Here is a 22,532-nt window from a genome sequence, read left to right on the forward strand (position 1 = left end):
ATTCACGCATGAGTGAGCAAAAACAATTTGAAGAAAGGATACCAAAAACTCGTTTGGCGGGGGGTATCTGAATTTTAAAAAGAAAATCATATGCCTAAAAAGTTCAATATCTGCTCTTTAATTTGATACCTTAATCACAAAAAATGGTCAAGAAGTAAAAAAAGTTAAGTTCCCTCGAAACAATGCTTGTATTTCCATAATTTCATTAAATAAACGTGTTTTCACCGGTTTCCCACAGAAGCTATCGCATGGTTAACAAAATACTTCATGCATGGCTGATCGTCAACAAAACGGAGTGTCGAGTGAGTTTGAACGCTAGCCTGTAAAACCTCTTCATGTTATGAAATTATTGAAATTCAAGCCTTATTTTAAATAACCAGAACTTTCTTATTTCTTGACAATTTTCTGTAATTGAGGTATCAAATTAAAGAGCATATATTGAACTTGTTAGAAATGTGGTTTTCTTTTTTAAACCAAGATACAGCCCGCCAAATGACTTTTTGGTATCCCCTCTTCAAATTGTTTTTGCTCCCTCATGCGTGAATGAGAAATAATCTAAGTAATTTCAGATGAAAGAGGAGATTCTAAGCTTTACAATGGTAGGTCATTTGTCTATTGTATTTGTGATTAAGTTATGATAAATCATCGCTAAATCTCGGTTTCGTTTTTTGTGGGACGCACTGTATATATATAATTTGTACTAAAGATGTGTATGAACAGTAAAAAGGTCAGTAACACGTGCATACTTAAATTGAGCTAATGTGTATTTAAATATCATAAACTCAGTTGGCTTCATTACATATTCACATTGTTTGCAAAGTAATGTATGATTTGAAGAACAGGTCAGTGATACAACTTCTGAATCTCTTTTAGTTCCTACTCTATTGCCAAATAATCCGTATGTATGCAGCACTAAACAGATGTTAATTTTTATTGCCTCTGGTAAGTAAAAGCTTATATGTGGCATCACAACTTGATAACAAAAATAGTACTGAACTGTGATTATAATAAATGATGGTAAGGTCTATTTACCACATACAATATTTGGAGTTGATGTTTGATCGAGAATTATTAATTTTATTTACAAAGAGAATCAAAACTTCTAAACATGTACTGTGAGAACATAGATTAAGAAGTATTATTACTTTTTTCTTGAAGATAACTGATACTTATGAAAATAGAAGGTTGGTAACAAATAAAGAACAAGGACCATGATATTATATATATATATATATATATATATATATATATGCCTACATCATACGTAAGGGCGAAGTCTATGAATGGGTTTATTCCGTCATAATACAAATATAGGCGTAAAGATGAAGGTAGAGGGCGTTAAGGCGCATTACGAACATTGAAAGAAGAAAAAAAAAATCGCCTTAAACACAGATGTAGAGAAATATATATATATTGGCTATCCATACACAATGAGATTTGGTCAATAATTAAAGTTGTTGATTTTGTTCTATGGCACTATGCCATCATATCTCTGATGATTTGACCCAGGCTCTTGTGGGGGGGGGGGGGCGTTTGCACTTAAGACGATTTACCATTTTAGTTAATAAATAAACATCAGTTCCTAGACTTGAGAGTTAGTACTTGTGTTTTTCTTTTATTCCCCACCTTCACAGATCTGAGTGTCGGTTAATTTGTGTTTAAAAGGTGCCTTTCTAATGAGTGTGCACTTTGCATAATTACTACATGATAAAGTTATACTCGACTTAAAAATGCCCAAGAATGAGGTCTCATTCACATAAAAAAAAAATCGAATTCATTCAGTAGAAGATATTAAAAAACATAACAATCTTAACAAAAATCAATAAAAATAGTAATAAATCATATCTTTATATATATCACTGGTATCTATGATTGCATAAAATTCTTGGCTCACATAATAATTGAACTTGGGATATAAGGATCACTTTGGAATGTTTCATGAAATTGTGAGCACTGACTGAATTTCCAGCTCAGAATAATCAAGTGAAAATCCTTGGTTTTTTTTTTTTTTTTTTTTTTTGGGGGGGGGGGCTGAAGAGAACTGGTATCTTATTATTGCTACTATCAAAAAGGCTTGTGAAACAATGCCCCAATCTCGAGTATGAGGTACATGCAGTGGCGTAGCTACGGGGGGGGGGGGCTGGGGGGGCACTTGCCCCCCCCCCCCCCCCCCATGAAAAAAATTGGCAGAGCAAAAAAAAGGAGAAAGAAAAGAAAAGGGAAAAAGGGGAAAGACAGAAGGAAATAAGAGGAAAATTTAGAGGATGAAGACTAAGTGAATAAAATAATGTTGGGAAGGGGAAGACTTGCAAAAAACAAACCTTTCATGTTACTAAATAAAATTTTCGCTCGCGCTTCGCGCTCGAATTGCCTGTTCGATAAGATTCATATTTTGCTCAATAGGCTGATATGGAGCTTAAAATGTCAAGTTTTGAAGTCAATATACAAAACATATTTCAGCTCGGCGTAGAACTTTCATTATTTTTTTCCATTTACAAATTCAATGCACTCTGTAAAATGTCCGTTAATATGGTCTACATCAACATTTTAAGCTCACGCTGCGTGGTCGCATTATTTGATTTGCCGAGTTCCTATTGTCTTCGTGTATTCTATAAAGTTCTCAAAATATCAATTTTCAGATGTGACTGTCAAAACGTAGGCCTATAAGTTAGCGCTGCGTGCTCGCATTTTGATTGGTGAGTACTCTATATCAATTCTATATAAGCAAACAATAACCCCAGGCCTTTTCATGACATTTTATTTTAAAAATTCAGCTCGCGATTTGCGCTTGCATTAATTGTATTCATAATTACAAAATGCTTAAAATTTCTAGTTTTCACGCCTTAAAAACAACAACTTCTACGCTGTCATTACGCATATTAGATTAACAAATAAGAAAATAACGTTTTCATGAATTCCTAATAACTAAATTGGGTCTTTTCAGAATGGAATATCGACGAGCTTAGGATTAATAGGAAGATAGTCATCATTTTCATATGATGACAAAATGTCCTGAGAATGTCCCGGTCCTTTTTTAAAATAATAACAAAAAATATCATTCATTAAAGGGGAATCCAACCCAAATAAAAACTTGTTTTTATAAGAAAAAGAAAAATCAGACAAGTTGATAGGTAAACGTTTTAACAATATTGGACAAACGACAAGAAAGTTATGAATTTTTAAAAGTTGTAAATATTGGTAATCACTTTACTCATGGAGACTTCAAATTGGCCGCATATGGGATGTCATAGTGATGTAAGGCAAGGACTACTCTTCCATGTACTCCATTACATATTATGGCTAAAATGTAATTTTTCCCAAAAGTTTTATTGCAAATTATATTTTTCTTTCATGAGGACATAAAACAATATACTACCTGGGTTATATTTAGATTACTGCCCCAGGGGAATGGGTACTTAGGAGAACACCACAAATCCCTGATAATAAAGTACATGGCCTAGATGGGAAAGTTGTCCTTGCCCCTTGTCATAATTTACTTAACCAGTTGCCAATTTGAAATCTACATACTATTAGTGATCTCAATTTTAAAGCAGCTATAACTTTCTTATTGCTTGTCCGATTTCTTTCAAACTTTCACCATTATATTTCATGTATTTTTCTCCTTCCCAACACACCATTTTATGGCCAAGGCTGGATTCCCCTTTAAGTGTGATCCACATCCACTTCACAATTTCCCTACACAGTACTTGAAATATTGTTTAATTTGACCTTTTCAGATTGTAATATCATTTTTTTCAGCTCGCGCTTGCATTATTGATCTTCACGATTAAAAAAATGTATTCAGAATGCCCAGATTCTAGGTCTAGTAAATCTAAAACATGCGCACGCATGTTTATTTAGATAGCATGCATGTTCTTTATTTAAAATATGCTTAAATTATCCAGTTTCAGATCAGAATATCAATAATTGTCTGCTCGCGCTTCACGCTCGCATTACTAATGATACCCAATTAACCATATCCTATTCATGAATAGTGTCCCGCTTTTAGGTCTCAAATCTCAATTTTCTTCCGCTCGCGCTCGCATCAATTGTTTATTAGTTACATACCTATCCCATTTATGATTCCAAAAACTGCTTAAAATGTCCATTTTTGTTAGGTCGGAATGTCAATTTATGTACCGCATTCGTGGGTAGCTGTAAACAGTCCTTAACAGGTCCCTTTCCGATCATACTAGAACATTTATGAAAAAATCCTGCTCATGCTTGGCGTTTGCAGTAATTATCTATACATACGCATCTTGTTCAGGATCACAAACATTGCACAGAATGTTGTATTTTCAGGACAAAATACGTGAAAAATTTATTTAAAAATCGCTCGCGCTTCCCGCTTGCACTTTTTATATAGGGGTTATGAGATTATTTCATATTAATGTTGTTTTATAAGAATAAATCTAAGTGACTGATCGGGGAAAATATAATTTCGGGCCCCACCCCCTATTGGCAAAAGTCGGATCCGCCCTTGTGACACGTACACACACAAAAAAAATGTTCCCCCCTGTAAAAGCAAGGACCCCCCAGTGCCTTCCTAGTAAAAAAATCCTAGCTACGCCTCTGGGTACATGTATGTCATCAACACTCATGGCATATTCCTAGATCTGCTTCAACTTACAATTATCATCTCAAACATAATGATGGTAAAATAAATACAGTAAAATAAATTAATATCATCTTAATTTGACCAGGGAGTTAAATCCCCGATTTTACACGATGATTTAAGAGGTAGAATAGAATTTGCAAGATATTATTGGATACCAGGTTCTTAATCTAAACTCTGGTTTAACTCAAGCCATGGTTGTGTCAAAAAGTGTAAAATATTGTTTGCATTTACTCGGATATTGGGTTTTTTTTGTGCTCACTGGGATATATTCACAAGCTTGAATGATGTAGAAGAGTATTTCATTGATCATTTCAATACATATTTATGATTTGAGTAAGAAATGTGATAATAAATTTATTATTCCATTGAAAAGCCTTGCACCACACTTGGTTATCTATATTTAAACAGTTTAAAACTAGAGATTTAGATCACGGTTTAAGTTAGTGTCCCAAATGCAAGGTCTTGATATTGAGTCATTTTTTCTCTGTTTCTCTCATTATATATTCTCTTCAATAATTTCTCATCTCCCCCTCCATAACATACATATTAGCTTGATTTCAATTAAAAAATTTATCCAGATGGTTATGCTAGATAGTATCCCTCACATTTAAATATAAAAATATTGATTCCACTAAAGCTGATCTATTATATCCTTAATCACGGGTAAACGGACACCTATAAAACATCTAGAGTTTAATAGAAAAATGATTGATAAACAATATAATAAGTTCATAAGCTCTAGGCAATCATATAATCCAGATTCTAATTCTCACAGATTTTGATAATAGATTCTGATTAATATAGATTTAAAAATATTAATCAGAATCTATTATTAAAATCTGTGAGAATTAGGATCTAGATTTTGATTGTCTAGAGCTTATGAACTTACTGTATTGTTCATAAAAATTGTAATTTCACACACCCAGAATAAAGCGTTTACATTAAAAAAACTTTTAAATGCAACTTCTGAAGGTTGCCATGGCAAAGAAGAATAGTGTAGTAGGGTTGATGGTATACACCATGTATCCTTTTAGAAGAATGTGCTTCAGGAAGGGATTCCACTTGTTCGACAGTTGCATAGTACTAAATTTTGATAATATCAATATCTCTATGAAACATATGAACACACACAGGATGCATATATGAAGTCAGCAAAATGTACAAAAAATTATCAACAAGCAATAACCCCTTAAAATTTGTATGAAACATAACAAACATTCACAATCAAACCTCATAATTTCTGTTTTACATATCAAAGGCAGCTTTAGTATTTAATAACTATGTGATGTTTCTTTCAAGTCTTGTGCTGCAATATCAATTATGGCTACTTTTAATTCAAGAAGTCAAGACCAGATGATTTTTAAGTTAAACAACACAAAATTTGACAAATATTTTCTTATATGGGGTCATGGATTGTTATTAATGAGATCCATCCCAAAATGGCAGGACCCTTACCAAGATTTGGACAAAACCATTCTCATATTGGCCATACTGTGGTATAGAAAACCAGTAGTCGATGCACCTCACTTGTGTACGATTTGATAGGAAGTGGAAATATGAAACTGATACATTTGTTACTGAATGAAGCGCTGTTGTACAGAGTGAATGGGGGTCCCTATTTCATGATAATACCCTCCTATCCTTCTGGAGACAGTAGAAGAAAATTTGTACTTACATTGGAGGAGAAATTCTGTATTTGCAAACGGGCACTAACAACTGAATGGGAAAAAAAAGGTGGAGCGCCTCTGGCAGTCTAGCCTGCATTATGCGATTCGATATACTAGTAGCAGCAGCGCTAATTTTGAAAACAACTATCAATTGAATAATCATTCACAAAAGAAAACATTCATATGATAAAAAAATACTATGTCAGTGACCCAAAATGAACTTTGACCATGATCATGTGACCTAAAACGTGTGCAAAACAATCATTCATACATGTACATTACTTGATTACCCTTATGTCTTTGTTTCATGAACTAGATCCATAAAGTTTCTAAGTTATGATGTCAATTCAACTAATACCCCCAACATGGCCAAAGTTTATTGACCTTAAATGACCTTTGATCTTGGTCATGTGACCTGAAACGCACAGAGAATGTTCAGGGATACATGGTTGCTCTTATGTACCAGTTTCATTAAACTAGATCCATAAAGTTTTAAAGTTATGACAATTCCACAAATACCCCCAACATTACCATAGTTTGTTGACCCTAAGTGACCTTTGAGCAGGTCATGTGACCTCAAACAAGCACAGGATGTTCAGGGATACTTGATTGCTCTTATGTCAAAATTTCATGAACTAGATCAAAAAAATTTCAACTTATGATGACAATGCCACAAATACCCCCAACATGTTTGTTGACCCTAAGTGACCTTTGACCTTGGTCATGTAACCTGAAACTCAGGCAGGATCTTCAGTGACACACCATTATCTTTAGTTGCATTACTCTGAAAGTTTCATGAGCTAGGTCCATATACTTTCTAAGTTACGATGACATTTCCAACTTAACCTTGGTTAAGATTTCAAAATTGATTCCCCCAACATGGGCGAAGTTCTTAGACCCTAAATGACCTTTGACCTTGGTCGTGTGACCTGAAACTCAAGTAGGATGTTCAGTAATACTTGATTACCCTTATGTCCAAGTTTCATGATCTATGTTCATATATTTCTTAAGTTATGATGACATTTGAAAAACTTAACCTTGGTTAAGATTACAATGTTGACGCTGCCACCATAAAACAGTGCCTATAGTCTCGCTCTGCTATGCAGGCGAGACAAAAAGTACCCCTTTCCACACAAAAAAATACTATTTCAGTAACCTAAATCTCTATGACTAAGAGAAAATCAAAGCCTTAACGACACAAAATAGCATTGTCTTTGTTAAGGTTGAAATAAACGTGTAAAAATATTAGCACATCCCACATTGATACATGAATCTACAAGCCTTAGTTATCATATTGCATTCACCATTACAAGGCCACAAAAACTACTTTACAAATATTTAATTGAATTCTAATTAAAGACATTTTCAATAATTGACAACTAGAAATTCATATATACATGACATATTTCTAAAAAAAACCAATAATCATTCTTTGGCAGATATTACATGATATAAAAAACACCACACACAAAAAAAAAGGAAAATAAACCAATAACAGATATATTTCTGTATGAGAAAAAGAAAAATTGTAGGATTCTGGCCTCCCTATCTCAGCCTTGGCAGTGATAAAAACTGACGTTGAATTTTTTTTAAGCATCTCTCTAATTGTTTTCTCCCACCAGCAAATTTCCCACTAATAATTTAAAGTGTTTTATACATGGGAGGATTTCAACATGTGAAAGCTATGCTTGTGATTGGAATGTAATTATTGGTTTAAAAAGAATAATGATGATAAATCAGAGTGAAGGAAGTCGATATGGGGTTGGGCAGATTCAACAACCGATTTGGTCAAATAGGATAAGGAAAATGCAATTTTTAATATAAACATGTCTAGAGTGTACCCTCTCCTATTGATCATGAAATGCGAATTTCGACAACTTGACATCTGAGTTTTCCAAATTGAATTAGCTTATTTTTTAAAATCAGCTAGATAATCTTGTGTTACAGCTTTGGAGACACCATAGGTCTGTAGTCTGAAGTCATAGAGATGTATACTAATTACGCTAGAGTGCGGAGTCGCCATAGGCGCGCGTACTTAACGGCTGTGATTGCGCGGAGCATGGTCGGCCATTGCTCGATAGGTCTAGATTCGCAAAAGTACCCGGATGTACCCATAGCTCGTACGTTGTAACGCTGTGAAAAAGGGATGCCGTCTCCGGCCTTTTTTCTTGAAGAAAGGAATCCAACCTCATTATAATCGAAAATATGAATGACAAAGTGCATCTCAATGAACTATTAGAATGATTACATGGGGATTATGCTTTTAATTTGTCATTTTTACCTGACTTCTCGGGATGAAATTCTCCTAAATGATTTGCATTTACCTGTCCATTTATAGGCCTATTATAGATAATAATAGATAACAATATTGATAATAACACATAGATATATAGATAGACAATTAATTAAAAAGACAGTGAATTAGCCCATCTTCTCAGGATTTAACTGCATCGTCCTTTTCCTCCATTCACGTCCTTTGATTCCATGTTCTCGTGACCAATTTGTTTATGTTGGATATGATTTTGTAATATCTATGTAGGCCGTAACTTGCTTTAATTTTTATGAAATATATAATTTTTTAATATACAATAATTTGTACACTAGTGTTTTGATATTTGATTACTATATATGCGGTATTGTATTTTTATTAGCAAGTAGAATAAAGGGCATCTCATTATTGCTCTTGGTGAGCCTCCCGTTACACCATCAATGTTAAAACTTGTGTTATTGGGTGTACGTGTTGAATTTTTCTCATAGGAAAATAATAAATTCCCAAACCTGCAGGCCTATTATGGCACTTAAAATGAAATATTGATTAAAAAATATCGAGAATGACTTTTTATACTGTTCCAACTTTTTGCTTTTTAATTCCCTTCACTTTTTTTATTCGCTTTTTAGGGGGTGGGTGTAATTAAAATGACAAAAGCACCCATGCAAACTCACTTTAACACACTGATAAAAAAAAAAGAATACAGGGGGCGCGACCGGACCCCTCCCTGAAGTGAAAATGAACATTACATAATAAATGATTTTGATTTTATGCACTACCCATCAATTTCAAAGCCATTCCGCGGCCCCATATGAAATAATATAATAATTTTGTTCATCCAGGGAAATCTTGTTATAAAACAAAACTGAATAATCAAACTGCAGGTCCATAGACTAGCCAATGAAAAAGAAGAAAACTAGAAAAACAAATTCAGTAGATACTTTTAAAATGACAAACAAAACTGAATATGCAAAATGCGCATTTATCTGTTAATAATTAGGGCTATAGGCCGGTGCCAGTGTTTTGGAAATCTTTGCCATAAAGTTAATATTCAAGCGACACAGACACAATTTCAAGAAAGGAATATATAGTTGAGATAAAATTAGGATGATCACTCAACAGCGGACAATTTGTAATATCTTATTCCAGGTATTTGTCAGTGTTTTTCAATATTACTGTTTAATATGTTTGGTTTTAGTACTCACAATTTTGCAACTGCTTAATATGATAAGTTTATTAAGTTTGCAATTATCTTTTTCATGTCTGATATTGTTATCAATTGGGTTTTTACACTCAGTTTTATAATATTCTTTGTAGTATAACACAGATTATAATATCCTCCTCCCGCCCTTTTTCTTCTCCTATCCTTCTTCTTCTTCCTTTCCTTATTATTCTGTCCTTGATTTGTTCATATAATATTGGTCCATTGGAATATAGGATCACAAACACCAGCGATATAATTATCAACAGAATATTTCAGTCGGTTTTCCTATCAGCATAGTATATCAGCCGGGTTGAATCAAGTCTGACTTTCAAGAAATTCAAAGTGAAATTTTCAAGTTATGTTGCACATTGTAATTTGTTTACTCTCCGAAATTTTGAAATGTTTGCAAGGCAATAATATACTGTAATCATCCTACCGCCCCCCCCCCCGAATTAGGCCTCCTGTACATTGCAAAATACGACTGCATACGCGCATTTGATATGCAAATTTTGCTGTCAACAAACTTTTGATCGCATGTAAGAAAGTAATCAATATGATCGAAGGTTGCCTACGTTGGAAATCTAAATCATCAATTAACTGGACCAATGCGTAAATCATTTTTTAATATTATCAATAAAAGTCATTTTATGATGTTCACGAGTTTTTGTGATGTTGATTACATCGACGTTTTAAGGCCACGGGGGAAAGGAGTTCGGCCCTATTCTAAATTTCTTTATTATGATTTCTATGTGTAGATCTATATGGAAAATGAATTATAACAATCATCAAGTGAAGAAATAATTTATCAGCAATCAGCATTATACTAATTAGGAAACTATACTTGAAAAAAAAGCAGTCTTGTTTTTTTTTATACCTTAGTGTCTCAGATGCATAAGACACTAGCTGTGATAGCTAGGGCCTAATTTCTGACGTCAATAAATTGAATACAAAATTATATCAAAACGTATTGAATTTGTTAATCAGGACCTATAATGATATGCCTAGGCATACATGTTATTTTTAAAATTAATCCCTTCCAAATCATTAGAAAATAGAAGTCATATTAATGTATCGAAATGTTATGACCAAAGCAAAAATAATTAGCCTACTGATCGTTGGCCTGTAAGCCTATAGTTGAAGAATAATTATGCGCTATAGGCCTATATATAGGTATATTTGTCCCCAGTTTTGTTAGATTTTTTGTTAATTTGAACTTTAATCCAGTGCAATATTTACAATTTTGCTTTTCCAATTGCTTTCGCGCTCATATTTCATCGTTTTGTTCCAGTTCTATGCTCATCAATGTACATGCCCCATAGGTACTGTACGCGCATGGCAGGCTGCGAAGACCTATCGAGCAATGGCGGCCGGTCTCCGCGTAATCACAGCGATTCGACGAAGTACGCCCTCTAGCGTTATTAGTATATATCTCTATGTCTGAAGTCCAGATTAACCTAGACCATGGTCCGAGTTTTGTGGTGAAATCATGAGAAACCAAAAATGTTGAAAGTTTATTTCTTTTCTTTAAGGTATTCTCATCCCATGCTTCAAAGGTGAGGAACTCTATGTGCTACTCACTTGAATCTACACTGTCTGAGATTTGTGTTACAATATGGCTATCCATCAACATTCATTGGCTATCCTACAACATTAGACCAGAGTTTTAATTAAATCCAACTTCAGAACAATGTCCACAGTGTCTGAATGCTAAAACATCCAAGATACAGGAAAAAGATGAGTACAATATACAATCAAACACACAAGAAAAGAGATGCAATATATTATATTCTAGTAGAAAAAAAATGATTTGTTGGGACATTGTGGGATCGGTGTAATTATTACCAAGTCCATCTGGAAGGATGTAAGAAGAGTTGGTTCCTTATCATAGGGTGTAACTAGTAGAAGCAACGAATTATCTCTTATACAAAATAAGATTAAAAATATTTTTCCTCTTTCCTGTACAAGATGTTTTGAAATAAAACTCTAAAAAACCTCAATCATATACTAGTAAAGACCATTCCTTGTCTCTCATTTGAATTGTGGTAACACACAGGTTCCACTGAACATGCTTACTTTGAAGAACAATCCAGCTGGGTTTTGAGGGAAGACTAGTGCCACTCAAATGCCACGTGGCAAATCAACAGGTAGATCATTGCAACAAAGGTGGTGCAAAGCATCATGGGAAATCCAACCCTAGTGAAGGAAGAAATGGGGCAAAATGTTGTTTCAAATTCATCATAGGATATCTTTGTATGTCTTAATTGCATTGAAATTTTAGAAATAAACACAACTAAAAGATGAATTAAAATATAATTACAATCAATATATAATTCCAAAAGTATAATAAAAATCAAATATGTAGGTGTATTTTGTATATACACTTTTTAGCATTTCCAGAAATTATCATGGTTTAGAGACACATACTTTGGAATGGGAAAGCTATAATGTGACACTGTGATTTAAGTGTATGTTTCTAAAAATTGTGCGGATGGACTGGCATAATCAGCATATCCTGAAAATGGCCAGACGGAATATTTTGAACTTGAGGTATTAAGTTTTTCACCTTCTTTAAATCTGCAACATTCATAGGATTTTTAGACCTAAATAAATCACCCACTTTATATTTTATGATAAGTTTTTATTACATTTGATAAAATTGCGATATTGATTCTAATAAAACGATTGGCCAAAGTCATATGACAAGTCATTCACAACAGGTAAATACAATGTATGCTCATGACTGGTACTAATGAATAATTGTTCTGACCAGGCATGGCTTTAAGATTGGGATGGTTCATCAAATAAAAAGAACCCACATCATTATCATATCAAACATGTAATACAAATCATTTTTTTGGTAATTAGAATATTTACCCAAACCTGGTACATTCAGAACAGTCCAAAATGTGTTAGAGCTGGTCCAAATGTAATTATTACTAAAAACCTTGGTGATGTGTAATATTATTTTGTAGGCCTATACTTTATTTCAATCTTGCTTTTCACTTCATCTTCATAAACTGCAATATCCAAGAAATGAACAGTTTATTTAATCAGGAAGATTGACAGCAAATCCAATGCTATATAATCTTCAAAATAATCAATATTCTGAAATGATATGATTCGATGGATATGCATACCCTTCCCAATTTTTTTCAATCTATGTACAGCTCCATTGCTGTGATCTGTAACTATGGTAATTTGGTTGAATGGTTCACCAATATGTAGTTTATGTAAAGTCGAATTGATGGAAAGATTGACCTCCAGGTTATAGTTATCTTTTTCAGCATCCATGTAACTTTCCTTATCCTGTTGCCTGTATCTATTCTTGTTTGTTGATTATACCAAATAAAATAATAATAATGATATTTCTCACTTGAAGAAGTCAAAGAAAGTAAAGCCATATCCATGTTGATCAGCTATGCCAGCACACACCACGTTGGCTGAGGCACCAATGAGTGTTCCATTGCCTCCAAGACACGCCCCAAAGGCCAACGCCCAAACCAATGGCTGCAGAGGGAGCTCTAACTCCTCACGCTCAGCAAGATCTAGTACAATAGGGATCTGATGTACATACAAAATTTGGTATAGAGCGTTTATTCATAACATGTGCTAAGTAAATCATAAACATATTTTGTTTGAGAGTGCATGAAAAGGGATTTGTACTGATGATCCTATGTATGAAGGCTGACAATGATTTTGAGATGACAATAATTTAGCAAGGAGAATGCATATGATTATTTGATAAAATAAACAAAATAAAATTATTTTGTTTGAAGTATCAATATAATAAAATATGCCAGGTACCTTCAAACAGTCTAAACAACTGTTCCAAAGGGACACATAATACTGCGGGAAATTCTTGGCAATAACCTCATTGATTTAATTCCCCCTTTTAATGCTTGAGCATGATGGTGTTCGTGGGGCAGCCTTAAGTTGGTTAAAAAAATTACTTAAAGAATAGATGTCAGTATGTAATGATTAATGGAGTTAAATCACAATCTAAGGAGGTTAAATGTGGTGTACCCCAAGGCTCGGTTCTGGGTCCATTATTGTTCTTGATTTATATTAATGACATTATAAATTCATCAAAATTGTTTACTTATTCACTATTCGCAGATGATACTTGCTTACTTTCCCATCACAAAGATATGCATACTCTTATATTTTCAACTAACAATGAAATTAAAAATATATTTAAATGGTTTTGCTGTAACAAGCTTTTATTAAATGCTAGTTAAACTCAATATGTTGTCTTTAGAACAAGGGGTAAAAGAGTCCCTGAAGATACTAATCCATTATCAATCGGTGGCCATCAGATTAATCAAAGTCAAGATGTAAGGTTTCTGGGAGTTGTAGTTGATGATCATTTATCATGGAAAAATAACCTCAGTTATGTTTGTACTATTGTATCAAGGAGTGTTGGTGTCATTTATAAGTTACGTTTTTCTCTACCTCAGCAGACCTTAGTAACTCTTTACAATGCTATTATTATGCCACACTTAAATTATTGTAAAGTTGCATGGGGAAACACATATAGAAACCATTTAAACAAATTGCTAATTCTTCAGAAGAAAATTATGAGGCTCATAACATATTCGAATTTCAGATGTCCAAGTATTCCTTTATTTCTACAATTGAAGATTTTGCCTCTTGATGATTTAGTCTCCTTCAATTGTTTGATATTTATGTACAAATCACAATCCTCTCAAAACTGTTCATTTTTAAAAGATGCATTTGTTGTTAACTCGAATGTCCATTTGTACAATACACGGCAGAAAAATCTTATCCACCAACCACTTGCAAGAACAAATACTGCTTTGAATTCTTTTGTGATAGTTTGTATCAAAGAATGGAATAAGTTACCACAAAGCTTTAGATCCAGTCCAACACTGCCCATATTTAAAATTTCACGTTGAAAATATTTATTTGAAAGATTACAAAGTGCCTCTTATTGATTGAATCTTGACAAACCATATGTGTGCGTGAGGGTGTGGGTGTGTGTGTGTGTGTATTTTTCTTATTTACTCTCTAGATTATCATTGTATATATTTTCCATCTCATTCTTGCTGTACTGTACTGTATAAGGGGCCCCTCTCACAAGTTCTGCTTCTATGTGGTCCCAAACCTATCATGTATTCTCATTTCTTGTTATACTATGTAATATGTCTCTTGTTTTGATTGGTTTAAATAAACTTGAACTTGAACTTGAAAATCTCTCTCATGATCTGGTCTCCTCCTCTCTCTCTCTTTCCATCATTGCCTTTTTGTTGAACTATTTGATCGTTCCATTCCATCTCTTTATTTGCCCCTGTCTTTATCTTTCTAAATCTAATCTATTATTCTGACTTTCTTTCTATCACACTCTCTTTCTCTCTCCTTTGCTTCCTTCCTTTCTTACTCCAAGAATAGAAGCTAGCATTTATACTACTTGCTATTCCTTCTTTTGCTGATGCTTGAGTTGAGCTGACATATCCACTTACCATTGCTGTTGTAAATGGTATGTTATCAATGAAAGATGACGCTAGGGCTGATACCCAGAGTATGAGAATAAGAGCTACAGCTAATCTGGCATTAGGAGGAACATCCTAGATTTGAAAGAAGAAAAGAGGAAAAGAGAAGATATTGTCACTTAAGAGTTGTCAACTGCGTAATATACATTCAAACATCCCAAAACATTCATCACCTCAAGCAAACTGTAAAAATAGATACTAATAGGCATATTATTATCAGTATGACATAGGAATAATAGCACGAGATCCTACTGTTGACAAACATACCAGATATAGTAACAATGGAATCCCTTCTTGTGGAGTTTGCCATAAATGCAGCAGACATTTAAAAAAGAAAATAATACTAACAAAGACGCAAATGAGCTTGAATATTTGAAAAGCAGGATACCTACCTCAATAATACCAGCCACAAAGTTTCCAATATACTCAATTAGGCCAAGTTCTGTTAAACCCTGTAAATATTATCAAAATAAAACATAACGATGAACTCATCCCAATAATGACCAGTATCCATCAGAACTTAGAGAGCTGCAAAACAAAGACCTATATCTTCTCATGCACAACTTTGTCATATCGTTCAGTGCAAGCCTTGCGTGTGACTTGCGGGTGGCTATCTTTGCTACCCGCAGGTCACGTGCATTGAGAGTATCTCGCATGCATCTCACACGCAGTTGCCCTCAGAAACGCACACAAGTCTAATTTGCAAGCAGAAAAGTTTTGCACAAAAATTTGTTGCGGGAGAGTTTTGAGCATGTTCGAAAGGCATGCACAGAATGATGTGACAGGGCCTTAACCAAGCGATTAGAAATGCAGGAAGCAAGATGGCCATTCCCACAAGATGCATGGCACGTGTAGCATATGGTGCGCGAGCTTTCTCTGCCTCAGCACCTTCTCTCTGGAATAATTTGCCGTTGAATTTAAGAATTTTACCATCACTGGAGACCTTCAAATCTAAACTTAAGTCTTATCTTTTCTAACAGTAGTAGTTATTGGCACTTTGACACTCATCCAAACTTTCTCATTCTTTCTTTTCTTGTGCACCTCGGAATAGAATATTTCTAGATAGATGGCGCTATATAAATGCCTATTATTATTATAGTAAGCTTAACATATGCAAATCATCTTCTTCTCTGGGCTCCATAAAACAAAGATACTGTCTTGCAATCAATCACAAATTGCAACAATCCATATAGTATGTGCATATAGTTCAAGATATTCCCTATCAACTAATCAGAATCATGTACAATTTGCAATTAATTTCAAATATGAGAATTATGGTGCGGGTTGCCAAATAACACCGAGATTAGTAATTGATCATAAGAATAGAATTAACTGCACTGACCACAATGCACGATCAATCGTAAAATGGTCTAATCGGTCACTAAGCTCTGCCTTACACGACTCTGATACCCCTTTCCAAAGTTCAATTCCCCCTCTTTAAAAAATAATTTTCACTTCCCTTCTCTCCTCGACAATCCTTTTCATATCTTTCCCATTCTTTTAATTACATAGTGTGTTGGCGCCAACCCGAATTTGAAAAAAATGCTACCAAATAAGGGGAAAAAAAGAGAGTCTCATAACCCATTCCAACCAATGCCTTTACACGATCAGAGCATGCACATTTATTTACTCTTGGGTATCATCAATTCAGTTCTTGACAGTATAATGGTATAATCGTCTTGAAAGGTTTAGTTCTAAGACCCACCTCCATGAGAACAAAGAGAGCTGCAAAAAAGAGTAATGTAGCCCATTCCACACGATGCATGACATTCTCAATATCATGCACATCTGCTAACAGAAGAAGTGCTACAGCTCCAATGATAGCAATCCAACCTAGATTTTAAAAAATAGTGTTTTATTTTCATCAAAGAAGAGTTGCTTCACTTTAGAATAATACATGCATTTATAGTGATGATCGTGATCACAATGGTATCAGAAATAACAGTATTGATATGAATTAATATTAAATTTCTAATTTCAACCTTCTCATTTCATTACAAAGAATTAAACTAAAGGAATTATGTTTATTGATGCTTCATATTTGAGTATGGTAGAAAGGTTTAAACAGGACACCGGTTAAAATTTCTTTGTGAATTTTGAGACAAAACAGTTTGAACATTAACATATATTAGGGTAATCAAACTTACCTAGATCTAGGTAAATAGTATCGACTGCCGAGTGGATGAAGAATAAGAGTATTGTGACTATTAATATGAAGCTGCATTTGGCCAACAAAACACTATCTGTAATGCGGTACTGCAGATACAAAAATTTAAAGAAGATGTACAATACGGTTAATTGCACACATCAATGGTATTAGCACTACATGTATATGGCAGTTTGCATTCAACTGAAAGGGGAAAATATAAAGATACAATAATGCAGAAAACGGGTGTGTGGATAGTAAAAACTGAAAGTGTTTATTTATCATTTTTTGAACTGTGCCCAAGGAAACAAGTTTACGGTCATCAGTAAAAAAACCCATCACAAATCACTTCATGAAATGCTACCCAAGGAAAACCTCGTCAACTTGAGATATTTCAATAGCTTAAACTGGTTGTGGGCCTTTCTGAGCACAAAGCTAAAAACTAGTCTAAGGCAGAACAGAGAATGTAATAATCACTAGCAGAACAAAGGACACATATCTCCCAATTTTTACATGTCAAGTAAAATAAGAATAATAATGGTGTTGTTTTCTAAAGCACATACTCCACCTAGTAATAGTTCTTTTGTATAAAGGAAAAGTTAATCAAGAGGATCAAAACGTATTAAGTGAAACCTGTCTATAATAATCATCAAAAAAGTGACTGCTATAGACAGGTTCCATACAAATAATATGCATCCATTGGAATCAGTTTTAGTTGACACTATAAGCAGGTGATTGCTACAGAGAGGTGGTCGTTAAAACAGGTTTGACAGTACGCTGTATGTCTGAAGATGACTTTAGGGAATGCTCCACGTGGAGTGGAAAAAGTGCATGGTAAAGTATGAAATACTCTGACTAAAAATCAGGAGATTTTATAGGTAATTTATTATGAGCACTTAGGTAGGTTGAAACTGATGATCACTTCGAAGGGAATAATCATTTTCCATTACCATGATCGGCGTGTATTAAATTTGACATGATATTTACCCTTTGTTCTAATTCCATCAGCTTTTCCTTCCAGTTGAGATCTTCATTGGCTATATGTCTGTAAAGTGATATAAAAGAAGTAAAAGGCATAAATCAACTTAGTTCAAATGGAAAAATGACCACATAACATTACAAATATCAGGGTTTTTTTTGTTAGGGATTCTGAAAATTAGAACAATAATTAACTCCATCATTACCATACTCATTATTGACATTATTTCAATCATTGTAAATATATTCAATATCATCATGACAATCACCATCATCATCATCATCATCATCTCACTGATCTGCAAGAAAGCTACCCAACAGCTAGGCTTTGTCAGGCGTAATACAAGGTTTCTGCCCCAGTCATTCAGAGAGGCAGCATACAAGTCCCTTATACGCCCTCACTTAGAGTACTGCTGCAGTGTTTGGGATCCTCACTCTATCATGGATACACAGAATTTGGAAAGAATCCAAAGGCAAGCGGCTCGCTATGTTTTAGCTGATTACAGTAGAACCAGCAGCGTAACCAGCATGCTCACCAAGCTGAAGTGGCCTAGTCTGTCTTCTCGACGCACTGTAAGCAGACTCAGCATGGTGTATAGGATTGTGAACGACCTTGCTGCAATACCCCAAGACAAATTCTTTTCCTTAAGCACCACTGTCACTAGGAAAAATCACAACAAGTGTTTTCAGACATATCGTCCAAGAGGCAATATTGACAAATTTGCCTTTGCCCAACGATCTGTACCTGAATGGAATAAACTCCCTCTTCAAATAGTTAATGCAGTTTTGCTTGACAGCTTCCAAAAGTTTCTGCAAAATCACCTTGAAAATATCCCTCACTCCTCCTCATAACGTGCGTCCAAGTTTAATTTCATCTTCGAGGTAGGCTGCAGAGCCCTTTGAAGATTACAGCAGATGATGATGATGAGGACTATCATCATCATCATAATCACCATCATCACCACCACCACCACAACCACCACCACCATCATCATCATCACCACCACCACCACCACCATCATCAGTGTAAAATGTCGAATAAATATGACGAGCAATAATCATAAATATAGTTATACATTATTAAATCATGAGTATTCTACATAATAAAATATTGAAGAAAATAATGCCAGTACAGTCCCATTAATCAATATGATCCTGTCTCACCTTTGTTCATAAATTTGGTTTCTGAGTTGTGTCTCAAGTTGGGAGACTTTCTGGAGAAGTAAAGCTTTTACAGTATTCTCCTCCTTTGAAGCTACCATTATCCGGACTGCTGCTTGGCGCCATACCTCAATCTCATGTTTTAATTCTGTGGCGGAAAGAAAGGAAATCGGATGACAATGACGATCATGATTGTGACAGTGAGGATGATCATATCATCATAACACTGATGATGGTGATTGTGATGTTGACGTCAGTGATAGTATGATGATGGTGACAGTGAAAGTGATAAGCATCATGATTTTGATGATGGTAATGGAAACGATGATGATGAAGATGATGATAAAGATAACCGTGATGAAATTGTTGACACTTGTGATAATGATGGTGATGATGGTACTGACAAAACGTAATGTTATTGATGATGATAATAGTGATGGCAGTCATGATGAAGATTGTAATGATGATGATCATCATTATGCATATACATGTACATGCCATTCTTATTTTCATCATTTAAGTTTATTTACAGACTTCGACAGAATTTGACAATCAATACACATAATTTATAACAAAAAAATAAAACTTAATAATAAAACTATGGTCTCATTAAATGATGAATAAGGTGATATTAGTTTTATCTCAAGATATACAGAAGAAAAATAGAGGTAATAAGGAGTAACTAACCTAAACTGATTTTTAGAAGATTACGAAAAATAGATATGGGGGGCATTTTATGATGCAATTTGAGGGTGATTTGCTCTCGGCGATCAGGGTGAAAAAGCTTGATTTGTCAGTGAAAATCATCTTTATAATGCTTCATGGCATGCTCATAATTACCTCTTATAGCAGGTGGTTCCAGGGAATGCAGATTGATGCGTCTATACAGTAGTCTCAGGGCTCCGTACCCTACAATCATACAGAATACTATTCCCAAGCTCAGATGAAGTGTAAATACTGAAAACCCTATACCCTGCAGAGGTAGTGCACAGAAAAACCAATGGAATAAAAATTATCTTTTCATATCCTTGCTTTATGGTTGATCAAAAATAACTCATGTAATAAAGAAATGTTTCCCTATCATTAAACCAGGAAGAAAAATGATGAAGTGGTTCCAAATCTCATCTCTTGAATGAGAGGGTTCAGGGGGCTGGTTTATTAAGCTGATCGTAAGTAAAGAGCCACTTTAAGAACGACTGGTGATCCTTTCTTGTGGTAAATGATATTGACCATTAAATGTCCATTGGTGATTATTTAGAGCGTAAGAAAGGTTTACCAATCGTTCTTAAAGTTGCTCTAAACTTACGAACAGCTTTATGAAACACCCACCAGGGTTAAAATCCTACTCCAGGCATTAATTTCCTTCAGCAAGAAATTCATCCATATTATGCTGCACTCAAGCCAGGGGCCTGTTGCAGAAAGAGTTGCGTTTAAATGCAAGTCAAAATATCAAGCGCAAGTCCCGAATACGGGTGCCTCATTGGCTGAAAATCAAGTTGCGCAAGATTTTTTGAGTTGCGTTTGATTGCAACTCTTTCTGCAACAGGCCCCAGGAGAGGTAAATGGGGAGTCGGCAAGAATGTATTCCTTAACCCTATCTAGGCCGGGAGGAGGGGGGGGGGGGGGCTCCGAGGCCCCCCACAACGATTTGCACAATATCTTCGCCGTGCGAAATTTTTGACCGCGCCTCTCGCTGACTTTTTACTTTCGAGTCTTGCGCAACTTTTGAGACCAATTTTGCGTCACCCGGGTACGTGGTTCCAAAATTACGCAACATTATATAGGTGCATAAAAAAAATTGCTCTAAAACATGATTTTGTGTACAAAGTCAAGCAAATTGTGTTTTCAACCAAAAATCATAAATGTATGATTATTTTTAGTTTTGCTGGTCTAAATGTATTTATTTTATGCTTTTTATAATCTCAGAAGAGTCCCCGACAAATTTCATTGAAAAAACAATGAAAAACAAAAGGTCAGAAAAACAAAGAAATACATAAGAAATTGCAAAAAACATTATAATACATAAGAAAATGATTTGATATAGCAAAATTGCTAAGAACACCACAAAGAGTTTTTTATACCAAAAATTAGAACATTTGAAGCTCTATTTAGGGAGTTACAGGAAAAAGTATGATTTTGCATACTAATTACGCATAAATTAGCATAATCACTTAATAGCAATTCGCATGAAATAAGTTACTTTACAATTTTGTAGATTATGTCCCAGACAACCGATTCTCCGCGCGATCGACGGCCGAGATCTCAAGGGGGGCCTGGGAGGCCCCCCGCCATATGAACTCCCAAAATACCCCGGCCTAGATAGGGTTAACCCTAACTAGGCCGGGCTTTTTTGGCTGTTCTGTGGCCGGGGGGGGGGGGGGGGGGGGGGGTTGATTCAACCCCCCCTGAGATCTCGGCCACCGATCGCGCGAGCGCCACAAAAATTTGCACGCTGGTAGTGTGCGACGTAATCTACAAGGCAGTATGGTAAAATTTTCCAAAATAATGAGATTTTATTTTATATGAATTAATTATGCTAATTTATGCATAAATCATACTTTTTGCTCTAATTCACTAAATAAAGCTCCTAGAATGTAGCATTCTTTGTAGCATTCTTAACAATGGCAATTGAAAAAAAACTTCGGTTTGGAAATCTATTTCTTATGTATTTTATTGTTTTATGAATTTCTTATGTACATGTATTTCTCTGTTTTTCTTTGTTTTTTTCACCAGATTTATTGCACAATCTTTTTGAAGCATAATTATGCTAAAATCAATTGCTTTCAGCTGTTTAAAGTAAAAATAATCATATCTTTATGAATAAGATGAGAAAACTCAATTTGCATTGACTTTGTACACAAAATCACGTTTTGGAACAATTTTTGGTCTGACATGCACTTACAAATGTTGCGTAATTTTGGAACCGCGTACCCGGGCGTCGTAACTTTGGTCTCAAAAGATGCGCGAGACTTATAAGTA

General features: G+C 34.7%; 1 protein-coding gene across 3 annotated transcripts in view; it reads right to left on the reverse strand.

Annotated features, from left to right (window-relative positions):
- Positions 1-7,563: 7,563 nt before the first annotated feature.
- LOC129261008 (P protein-like) overlaps positions 7,564-22,532 on the reverse strand; it is a 49,723-nt gene continuing 34,754 nt past the window's right edge. For 2 of the 3 annotated variants that reach the window (XM_064114575.1, XM_064114576.1), the window contains exons 11-19: positions 20,394-20,526; positions 19,557-19,701; positions 18,402-18,459; positions 17,416-17,524; positions 16,974-17,101; positions 15,661-15,720; positions 15,239-15,343; positions 13,132-13,319; positions 9,152-11,951 (exon numbers count right to left, since the gene is read on the reverse strand). In XM_064114575.1, the coding sequence (XP_063970645.1) occupies positions 11,867-11,951; positions 13,132-13,319; positions 15,239-15,343; positions 15,661-15,720; positions 16,974-17,101; positions 17,416-17,524; positions 18,402-18,459; positions 19,557-19,701; positions 20,394-20,526 (1,011 nt within the window). In that variant the 3' untranslated portion in view covers positions 9,152-11,866. Of the gene's footprint in view, positions 11,952-13,131; positions 13,320-15,238; positions 15,344-15,660; positions 15,721-16,973; positions 17,102-17,415; positions 17,525-18,401; positions 18,460-19,556; positions 19,702-20,393; positions 20,527-22,532 lie in introns of all 3 variants that reach the window. The other variant, XM_064114574.1, reaches the window with a different exon arrangement.

This window comes from Lytechinus pictus, unplaced genomic scaffold, assembly GCF_037042905.1.
Source record: "Lytechinus pictus isolate F3 Inbred unplaced genomic scaffold, Lp3.0 scaffold_19, whole genome shotgun sequence".
NCBI lineage: Eukaryota > Metazoa > Echinodermata > Echinoidea > Temnopleuroida > Toxopneustidae > Lytechinus > Lytechinus pictus.